The sequence below is a fragment of the Sinocyclocheilus grahami genome, unplaced genomic scaffold (genome assembly GCF_001515645.1).
Source record: "Sinocyclocheilus grahami isolate Dianchi unplaced genomic scaffold, SAMN03320097.WGS_v1.1 scaffold18.1, whole genome shotgun sequence".
NCBI classification, from domain to species: Eukaryota; Metazoa; Chordata; class Actinopteri; order Cypriniformes; family Cyprinidae; genus Sinocyclocheilus; species Sinocyclocheilus grahami.
In genome coordinates, this window is record NW_015505197.1 from 2,684,577 (window position 1) to 2,696,235 (window position 11,659).

Genomic DNA, 11,659 nt, shown 5'->3' on the forward strand with positions numbered 1-11,659 from the left:
AATATGGTGTGTGTGTGTGTGTGTGTGCGCATCAGTGTCAAAACTTCAAGCTATAATTGTTTATTGCACAATACATATACATCTATATATATATATAGTGCAATAAACAGTTATAGCTTGAAGTTTTTATACTGATTTACTTTTGTAAATGGATCTCAGACTACTGTTTCAGAGAGTTCTGACACTTCTGTTTTAATAAAAACACATCATATATCATTTATTAAACATGGACACTGACTCCAATGACATGCACACCAATTTGTCCTTTAAATGTTGAGTGTTAACATTATTGCAAACACTGGTTCCCTGCGCTTTCATGTATTATATTTTTATTATCTTAGGATAAAAAATAAAAAAAATAAAGAAAAAAACATCGACAATTACATGGGATGTCGTGTTTTTCTGCATAATTTATCGTTATACACAGTGGGGTGGGGGTGAGGGGGGTGGGGTTGGTTGTGAGGCTAGGAAAAAGGAATGCTGGCATGCCGTAGCCTTTGTACAACAGCCTGAAGGACTACGTACGCCAGCACACACCGCGCTGGAAGGGGTCAAAGATCTTAGCGCCTGCGGACAGCACGAGAAGCATTCACAGTAAGGAGGGGAAGAGCAAGGGAGAGGGGGAGAGGGTGATTGCAGCACTGGCCTGGGTGAAGACAGGGAGAAGGAGAGATGTGTGTTCTGCTCTACCTCTCCTCCCCTCCCCTCGCCTGATTGCCTAGATTTTAACGTCTTTGACACAAAAAAGGGATTTTATATATACAGAATAGCTACAGGACCCTCCCTCCCACCTCAGGCAACGGTGTTGTTACCCACACAAGAAATTCATCAATCAAAATGAAGTAAAACAATATATTGGTCAGGATCTTTATCTTCGTCAGTGATCAATGGCATTCGACACGACTGTCCTCGAGCTGTTGGAGGGGTAGAGGAGGAAGGGTCCTTTTCTCTTCAGTTTATTTTCAAGTTTTCTCCTTTTTTATTTCACTGGTGTTGGTTGGTTTTTCTTGTTTTTGTCCGGCATGTATTTGTTTGTGTATATGTATGTATGTATGTGTGTGTGTGTGTTTGTGTGTTTGTGTAGAAGCCAAAAAGTGTTCAGACTTTTGTAATCTGTGCGTGTTGTTCCTCATCAAAAGGTTCATTTTCTGGGTCGGAATCAGTGGTGTCTGAATAGCGGTAGTGATCAGGTTCATTATCACTCACATCCGGAGTGACAGAAGTTGACGTGCTCGCTTCTGAGTTTGAGGGCTCCTCCACGGTCTTGGTGAAGTACAACTTCACCTGACAGAGACAAAAGATAGAAGGTAGCATAAATATGCGTGCTTTGCAGAATACAAAATTAAACAGTCTTAAAGTATGAATCAGCATTTATATGAATATATATATATATATATATATATATATATATATAAGGGTGCGATTTGTGAAAAAAACAGAGGGGGGGATGCTTTTGAAAACTTTATAGGCGTATAAAACTCTATAGGTAGAGGTTGACCCAACTACCCCTCTTTTTAGGCAAGCTAAAAAATAACAGATAATATGTGGCATGTCATGAAATGTTTTTAATACAACGGAAACTGTAGGCTATTTATCGTGATCACGGTTTAATAAAAACATTGTACGTTAGACCTATTAAATGTAATGATTTCATTTCCATGGTTATTCAAACAATGAATAAATTATATTGAGAAAGCGAGCAAAGAACAGTACCAACGGAGCTTTTTGAAACTCCGAATCAGTTAAACCATTGCGTCGGAAAATGATTAACTGTTTCAAAGCGCTCCAATCGAATAGCGTATCACGAATCATTTGATTCAGATCAGGACATTGGAGCGGGTTCACAGGAGGTTTTTATCCCCACTGGGAATAAAAATAATTCAGCAGAGGCAGGGATGCATAGACCAGAGGGTGGGGGAAACATTTTTCTTTGCATCAATGCTGAAAACAGTTATGTTGCTTAATATTTTCATGAAACCAAGATACAAATTTTTTCAGGATCTTTGGATGAATAAAAAAAAAAGAAAAAGAAAAAAAAATTATATATATACACAGTATCTCACAGAAGTGAGTACACCCCTCACATTTTTATAAATATTTTATTGCATCTTTTCATGTGACAACACTGAAGAAATGACACTTTGCTACAATGTAAAGTAGTGAGTGTACAGCTTTGTATAACAGTGTAAATTTGCTGTCCCCTTAAAATAACTCAACACACAGCCATTAATGTCTAAACCGCTGGCCACAAAAGTGAGTACACCCCTAAGTGAAAATGTCCAAATTGGGCCCAATTAGCCATTTTCTCTCCCCGGTGTCATGTGACTCATTAGTGTTACACTAATGTGAGTCATTTAGAGAAAAATAACATACTGAGTAATATTTGGACAGTCATGGGATCAACATCTTAAACCCAAGAGAACAAATAAAACATGACTGACTGTAAGTGTACATCAGCTTAAACCAGGGTTCCTCAATTAATTTTCGCCGAGAGCTGAATTCTGCCAACAATACCAAGCCAAGGGCCACTGACCTATATATATATATATATATATTATTACAATTATTATATTGTTGCTTTTGTTAAAATAATCAAAAGATGGTCACAAGATAAATATCCAGATTTTTCCCCCCAGTAGTCTGTCTTATTCAAACAATTATGAAAATTTTTGCATTTAGATACAGAAGAACTGGCTGTTGAATATTAAAAACAAATGAGCAAACAAAAAATCTGGATCTCCATGTCTGCCATGCAAATCAACTGTTCCTGCTCATCCCCGGACTGCATCTCTTCTCTCCACTTTCCCTAATTGCAGATTCAATTATTAGATCTATCAGCATTAATATTTTTATACTTAAGATTTTTGGGGGGGATCAAACTGTAACACTGTGTGTCCCAACCAGACGTGATGCGATAAAAAGTATCTTTTCTATGTAGTTTTTGTCCTAACCACCCGCGACAGCGACACGTGACAATAAGCGACTCGGGATTCTATTTTAGAAATGGTTTTTATTTTCTGCGACGTCACGGCAGGAACAACATACAAAATATCACAGTGATCTCAGGTAATGATTATGTGCTTCATTCAATATTAAAAGTGTCTAATGTGAGTTTGAATATTATTTTGCATGATCTTTATGGTCACAGTGAAAGCAACAATAGATATTTTACCTTAGATCTTGAAAATAAATTAGGCTAAAGCAAACTTAAGTTAAAACTGTGAACTCACTGCAAACCAACATCCATAACTAAGATGGTATCACTCACTCACGCACTCAAAACTGTTCAGTCCATTCACATTTTAATCATCTATTTTCAGTGTCCACTTTTCTTTACTTCACACTCACCATGTTTTTGCTGTCACATCGTATATCTACACTGGACAAAGTAGGGCTGTAGCTATCGATTATTTTAGCAATCGAGTATTCTACAGATTATTCCATCGATTAATAGGATAAGAAGTAATTTTTCTTTATTAAAGAGCAATACTAAATATACAAGAGATAATAAGATAGATCTCTTAAAAAAAACAACTAATTTGTTTTCTTTTTAGAAAAATTAACATTTTTATTGCTGAAATTGCATACATTAATAACCGTGAAAACTAAACCCATTTAATGTATTTAATTGCCAAATTACATTCAAAATGCAAATACAAATATATCAATAAAAAAATTAAATATATAAATAAAAATACAAAAAATCTATTTCACATTACTTTAAAAAAGGTAAACCGTACAAACTAAAACTAAGGCATAAATCAAAATAATAGTAATTAAAATAATACCTAAACATTGCATTTATGTCGTGCAACTTAACTTTCAAGTTTCAGCCTAACTAAAGCTCAAGCATGACATAAGCCTTTACGGTCTTCTTGGAAGGCTTTGTGGCTTTTGTGAGAGGAAAAAATCAGTGGACAGGAAGGTAACTTGGAACAAGAAAAAGAGACCATACACAATTTTTAAACACATTGTTCTGCAACATGAAATTAGAGTTATTTGGAGAATAAACCCTCTTAAATGTCCCTATACATACTGGTGTGTGTGTGTGTAAAACTTGTTTTTGATATCCTTCATATTCTGTGTGCGGGTCAGTTCACAGCAGTGATGGAAATTAATCTGTTCCAATAAGTTTAAATTGATTTTTATATTTTATGGGCAATTTTACCTTTATAAAGCATTTTCTAAAAGTGTGCATCATCTTTTGAGTCAAATTCTTACATTTAATCAGTCTATTAGAATAAAATACATTTGGGCTGTTATCTGTTACCAGACAAATGATATCAGTATCAAAATTCATCTTTGCAATGCAGAGGAAACACAGAAGCTGCATGGGTTGAATTTCCCACACAGAGGGACATGAATGCATTTAACCTGCATTTACAAAAGCATAAATAATATTTTGTTATTTTAAACTTAAAGGGGTCATATGATGCTTTTTTAAAGATCATTATTTGGTGTATTTGGTGTAACAGTATATGTTGACATGCTTTAATGTTAAAAAATTATTTTTCAAATACTGTACATTATTGTAGGTCCTCTATGCCCCGCCTCTCTCAAACGCTTCGTTTTCTACAAAGTCCCTCCTTCCGACAAGCGCAGTCTGCTCTGATTGGCCGAATACTGATATTTACAATTATTTTAAAAACGAAAAAAACCACCAGCAGGTGGCAGCAAGTCACTGTTAAGAAGTGAGCCATTGCGATTGAACCGAATCATTTAAACGGTTGATTCTTGATTCATTCAGGAACGAAACGCCATCATGTTGCACAGAGACGCAAAACAGCGCTGTGGCTGTGTTTGGAATTTTTTGTTGGCAAAATAAAGCAAAAACAGGCAATATAGTGTCTAAAACATAAGTCTCATAATATTACCTTCTTTTTTATTTAAATGTTTAATAGTCACTGTTAAGAAGTGAGCCATTGCGATTGAACCGAATCATTTAAACGGTTGATTCTTGATTCATTCAGGAACGAAACGCCATCATGTTGCACAGAGACGCAAAACAGCGCTGTGGCTGTGTTTGGAATTTTTTGTTGGCAAAATAAAGCAAAAACAGGCAATATAGTGTCTAAAACATAAGTCTCATAATATTACCTTCTTGTTTATTGAACTGTTGAATAGAATCACATTAGTAATCATGCTGATTTTAGAGGTGGCACTCTTCGTGTGATATTGACTAACTTTCTTTCTGTGGTATTTTTATGCACAATGGCGTTTAGTCTTTCACAAAACATAGCTAACGTAGGGACATCATAACTAGCCACCATATTGATTTACGGTCCTAAATATGTCCAGCGCTTTTTTTTTTAAAAATGGACTAAATTTCAGCCCTACGACAAAACATGGCAAATCATTTGAACTTTGTGTCAGCACGTCATATATAGAACGAGTCAGCAGTTTTCTGTTTGGGATTTGTTGCGCCGCATCCAGTATAGACAGCATCACTGATTATAATAAGTTCTATTGTATTTTGTTGTCGCGCCGCACCGCTCGCGTCCGGTGAAGACACGATTGTAAGTTAATGTCACTTTCTGATGCCGCTTTTGAATTTTCATCCCACATTATTTGAAATTAGCGCGGGCCAAACATTTTTCTCTTGCGGGCCGCCTATTGAGGAACCCTGGTTTAAACAAAAGTACTGAAGCTGCACAACTGAAATTAAAAACACATTCAATTACCTTTTTACAAACATTTGCGATTTGAATTGTGATTTATACATTTATAAACCCACACTGCTGAAGTCTCATATTGCTGCAATATTTCAGCAATCTTCTGTCTTCAAGTTAAGTCATGTTTTGCTGCCAGTAGACGAGTTAACTTATTCATAAATATAGAACATTAGAAGAGTACAATAGAATAGTAATACATTTCTGTTATGTTTTCACTTCCACAACCCTTATTCTTGACCCTTGAACCCTTGTTTTGGCAGAAAACTAAAGGTACACCTTTGAGTTTCAGTGTGCAATTGACAATATTTTAATATATTCTTCATTTAAAAACTGGTGAAATGCTGCCATCTCCTATTCTGAGACTTGGTTTCACATTAATACATTTGTGTAACCTGTAGTCACCAAATATGTTTGAAATTATGTAAATGTCAAAATAATAAAAGTATCTGGAGAATTTTGCATATTTGTTATATAAAGCCATAAAGCTACTTTGATCAATCCATTGTTCAGTGTTGAATGGTGTGCCCTCACCTTGAAGTTGGGTGAGAAATATCGGTTAGCTTTGTCCTTATTGGCCTTATCCAAGTCGTTCTTTGTTAAGGTCAGAATCAAGTAGTCTTTATCTCCATCCGATACTCCTGCTCGCTCTCCTCCCCTTTCTGCACCCTTTTCTCTTTCAAATCCTCCCACTTCGATCCCTCGCTCCTTTTCTCTCTCCCTCTCTGCTAGAAAGCTCTGGCACTGAGAGGAGAGGCTGTCCACATCGTTGACCACCGACCCATTCTCTACTTTCTCCCCAGCTTCCTCGGGACCCGGGATGAAGAACGTGTTTATCCAGAAATGGAACATTTTATCCTGCGAACGCACATGAGCACACAGCAAACGGTTTACATTTGGGCATTGGATGGCCATAAATAGCAAGTGTTTACAAACACAAATACACATTCCAACAACAGCACTTATAAACACATTTATATAGAGCAGAAACACAAACACACACAGGACAGACATGCTGTTGGAAGAAAGAAAAAACTAAAATGAGGAAGCAAACATATTTAGAACACACGCAAAAGGATGCAGTAGCTGCTAAAGCAACTACCAAAGACGTAAAACAATCGGAAAACCACAAACTGCCAAAAGGCAACGTCTCTCTGCAGCCTTGGCAACGGGGTCAAGATCCTGTGATACGGTGTACTAATGACATTATGGTATTGAAAGAAGGGTTACAGGTCAAAGTTTACACAAGAACTTACCTTCTTCATCATCTTGCTCTGTTTGTGGAAGAATTCCACTTTGATGTCGCCACAAACCGGAAGAGGCTGAGGGAACTCAAAGATCATGTGCTTTTCTTCCCTCCGTGTGTGGGCTGGGTTTGACGTGTGGATCTTTACCTTCAACTGATACACGACGAACTGAGGGTCTGTTAGACAGAACAGAGAGATGGGGAGAGTGAGAAAGAGATGGAGACAGGGAGGAAGAGGAGAATTGTGGGAATAAATGTAAAATGAGAAAGAAAAAATAAAAGGTATGCAAAAGAATTGTATTCAGCAAAGAGGAAATAAAGAAAGGTGTTAATTATCAAGAAGCCCACACCGAGTGAAATAACTCCACCCCCAGATCTGACATCATCAGTCAAGGCAATGTCAGTGATTAGGAACGAGGCTGATGCAAAGGGAGATAGGGATGTCAAAAGGACTGACTTTGGTACCAGTCTGTACTGAAATTTGAAAAATGTGATGATACCAGAATTTCCCGCTAGCATTTTGAGCACTGATGAGCGTATTCTAAAACATCTCTGATTGGCAACTGTGTTCACACGCTCAACAGATATGTTTGAAAGGCGCATCTATCAGCGGATCTGTCTATGAGCAGATATATTAGGGATTCACTGATAGACGCGGCTTTCAAGCGCTCCCGTGTGTATCTGTGTAAGCGCTCAGTGAAGAGCGTGACGTGATGATCATTGTAGCCAATCACAGACATATCTGTTGAGCGCGTGAACACAATGAACAATCAGAGGGGTTTAAGAATCCACTCAACAGCGCTCAAAATGCTAGCGGGAAATGCTGATATCGTCACATTTTTTAAATTTTAGTACTGACTAGGGATGCTCCAATCCGATATTCATATCGGGTATCGGCTCCGATAGTGCCATTTTTCTAGGATCGGGTATCGGTCAGAGAGGGCCGATCCAAATCAGAGTTTTTTTTTTTCTTTTTTTTCCCAGATTGTGCAAATTATTCTGTGTTACTTCTGAAGCCATACCATAGCTTAATGTGAGCTACATATGAATTTTTAAGTCCTTACATTAAAGTTCACACAAACTCTTTCCTCCGCTGTGGCTGTCAGTCATTCGTTCAGCCTTTAAACCCTGGTCGCATTCGGTTACAGCAGTCAGCTCGGTAAAGCTCTCTCCAAGATCATTCTGTGTTCCCATTATATTTGATTTGTAAATACATGTCTATGATTTTGCGAAAAGGACTTTATCTTCTTGCCGCAGTTTAATGTTGTATTGTTACTTGCTACTGGGTGTCTGTGAGAACAAAACACGGGCGTAGAAAAGACTATAAATTGTTTTTAACGTGCACAGTAACTGAAATTTAAAACTGTTAAAAGAAAGGCTCAATAACTGTTGCACAGATATAATACACTACGGATCAATTTCTCTTCCCTTTGTGCTTTGCAGTTTTTAACACAAAGCGCTTACAATAACACAAAGCACTTACAATCTGCGCATCCGGTGTGCAGGCTGTGACGCCATGTTGCTTCAAACGCATCATTCTGCACACCGGATGCGCATATTGGAAGCACTTCGTGCTCATATACTGTATAAAAAGAGTTCGTGCTGCATACAAAACAGTTTGTATCTATTATATGTTGTTGCCTTATTAAAAAATATGTTATACATTTAAAAGAAATGTATTTTAATTTTATAGTATATACTTATATATAAATACATTCATGAATGTTTTTAATGAATGGATTTTATAATAATACAAATTATAAAAAAACATTCTACCATATTTAGAGCAACACTTTTATTTGTTCCCCACAAAATATTGTTTTTTCACTAAATGTTAAAATTATTGTGCACTGATTTTTCTAGAATAACTTTTGCTGCCGAATTATCCACTAACCTAGTTTATGATACATTTTTGTCATAGATTATAAATATACATAGGCCTATATTTTTTCATGTTTATTTTATTTATAATGAAGTAGTCTGTATCTAGTAGATTGTGAAAGAATGATTATCAGTTCCACACACAGAGATATATAAATTCTAAATTTATTTAAATGAGGGAAAAAAAACTTCACTGGTATTGGATCGGTATCGGCCAATACCGAACCCTAGGTATCGGAATCAGTATTGGCGAAAAAGGCGGATCGGAGCATCCCTACTACTGACTGGTAGGGTATCGTTTAAATTTTGTCGATTCTGATTCTTATCAATTCCTAGTTTTGATTTCAATAAGACAAAAAAAAAAAAAAAAAATAAATGAAGTAGTCTGTATCTAGTAGATTGTGAAAGAATGATTATCAGTTCCACACACAGAGATATATAAATTCTAAATTTATTTAAATGAGGGAAAAAAAACTTCACTGGTATTGGATCGGTATCGGCCAATACCGAACCCTAGGTATCGGAATCAGTATTGGCGAAAAAGGCGGATCGGAGCATCCCTACTACTGACTGGTAGGGTATCGTTTAAATTTTGTCGATTCTGATTCTTATCAATTCCTAGTTTTGATTTCAATAAGACAAAAAAAAAAAAAAAAGTCAATTAATTAGATGGCAAAGATATTTATTCTCTCTTTTTACAAAGCATTCTATTGCAGCTGAATAACATGAGCAAAAATCAGCAGCCTACAGAACACTGAGGCCTACAAGAGGAACATTTGCCTATGGTTTTAACAAAAATACCACAGCAAAAACAACTAGACTAAAATAAATTTCAAACATTAAATTGTTAAAGACAAGTAAACAGTCAGTAACAAAATAGGAACAAAAATTATTTTGCAATATCATAAATAAATACAACTGAACAAATTTCAGGTAGGCCTACAGAAATTGAAATCAAAAGTTTAAAAACACTGCATAGTTTTCTTTTTCATAAATGAAATATAGATTAATCCTCATTAAAGTTATGAAAGATATTCAATCAAGATCAGTGAATTTGTTCTTTGATTAAAATGAATGACAGGCAGGACATTTTTTTAGGCTGCTGTTGCTTTAACACCGAATGCACGTGGATCTAAAACACATGTTTTCTTTCTCATCGGTTTATATTCACTTAAGACAAAAACAGCTGTGTTTACAAGGATATACTGACGTCATTTTGTACATATTGCTTGCAAGATGTGAATGAAGTCCAGCCTAGAACTACCTTTTCTGCAGTGGAAATGCACAGAACAGTTCGAGAATGAATACAGGCCAGGAAACCCACACCGGGACCATGGCTCTCGGTGTTCACGCGTCAGATGTGAGTAGAGCACGCAAAACAGTTTGCCAGTTCTTTCCCTTCCTGCGCTTAAATAATTTAAAATCACATTAAAATGAAAACGCGGCAATCGTTAAGTGGAATCGAAATGCACGTGTCTTATCGAATACCCACCCAGTTATGGGAAATTCGTAACCGGTTCTAAAATGGAACCGGTTCTTGATACCCAAACCTACTGACTGGTACCGAAGTCTGTACTTTTGACAACCCTAAAGGGAGAGATGCATCCAAGAACAAGCACCCAGCCACCCAACCCCTGCATGCACCCAGCACAGTCAGCATGTAACACAGGGAGGTTCTTCTTTTAAACAAGTACACTAGGTGTGCAGCATGACAGTACGTTGTCAACCCATAGATTGTTTTCTATTTACACTACTGTTCAAACGTGTAAAAAAAAATAATAATAAATAAATAAATAAAAATTAAATATATATATTTTAGTTATTCAGCAAGTATGCATTAAATTGATTAGGTAAAGACTTTCACAGTAATACATTTTTTTTTTCAAATAAAAATTAAAACTATTCACTGAAGAACCATGAAAAAATATATCTTGATTTCCACAAAAATATTAAGCAGAACAACTGTTTTCAACATTGATAATAAATAAGTGATGTTTCTTGAGCACCAAATCAGCATTTTAGAATGTCACATGACCCTTCAGAAATCAATGGAGTAAAGGACACTGAAAATCAGCTTTGACATTACATGAATAAATTATAATTCTAAATATATTACAATAGAAAAGAGTTCTTTGAAATGTTATAAGATTTAACAATATTAGTGTTTTTACTGTATTTTTGATCAAATAAATGCAGCCTTGGCGCAAGAGACTTCTTTCAAAAAAGTTAAAAAGGTTTTACCACTCACAAACTTTTAATTAGGTAACTAACCAGTTGTACATATTTAACATCGTAAGAAATTAAATATAATTAGTAACAATAATGTAATAATAAAATAGTTAATTTACTTTTAAGACTATAATACATTTGATATTTTATCAATGCAAATGCAGTAAGACAGTGATATTTAAAGGCCAAATTCAGTATACACCTTATTGATGATGCATACTTAGTACAAGCAAGCAGATGAACCCAGAATATAAACGCACTGCGCAAAGTTTAATATTAAATATTTTCCCATAGAAAACCATTATAAAGAAAACACTTAACCATTTAGTGCTTTGCATTCATATTCCAGCTCATCTGCTTCCCTGTTTAAAGCACGCATCATCAATAAGGTGTGTACTGAATTTGATCTTTTAAGATCACCGTTTTAACATTAAACTTCCACTTTCACATTCAATTTTAGAATGTCCCGCTGTTTTTAGTGATTGAAATATTGCGGCGGGTGCTTTATATGAATTGCTAATGCCCAAAACATGCATTTTGTTTACATGTCTTTGTTTTATTCTTTTGAGAGGTGATTAAGTATTTTTGGATTAGAACAGACAGAAAATTGACAGGCTTGTGCTGCAGTTCTATG

The 11,659-nt window shown here is 35.8% G+C and overlaps 1 protein-coding gene across 5 annotated transcripts in view; it reads right to left on the minus strand.

Moving 5' to 3' along the window:
• Window positions 1-171: 171 nt before the first annotated feature.
• Window positions 172-11,659, minus strand: part of LOC107553508 (phosphatidylinositol 3,4,5-trisphosphate 3-phosphatase and dual-specificity protein phosphatase PTEN-like) — a 24,250-nt gene continuing 12,762 nt past the window's right edge. For all 5 annotated transcript variants that reach the window (XM_016235760.1, XM_016235785.1, XM_016235771.1 and 2 more), the window contains 3 exons: window positions 6,926-7,092; window positions 6,204-6,527; window positions 172-1,284 (listed from right to left, as the gene is read on the minus strand). In XM_016235760.1, the coding sequence (XP_016091246.1) occupies window positions 1,099-1,284; window positions 6,204-6,527; window positions 6,926-7,092 (677 nt within the window). In that variant the 3' untranslated portion in view covers window positions 172-1,098. The remainder of the gene's footprint in view (window positions 1,285-6,203; window positions 6,528-6,925; window positions 7,093-11,659) is intronic.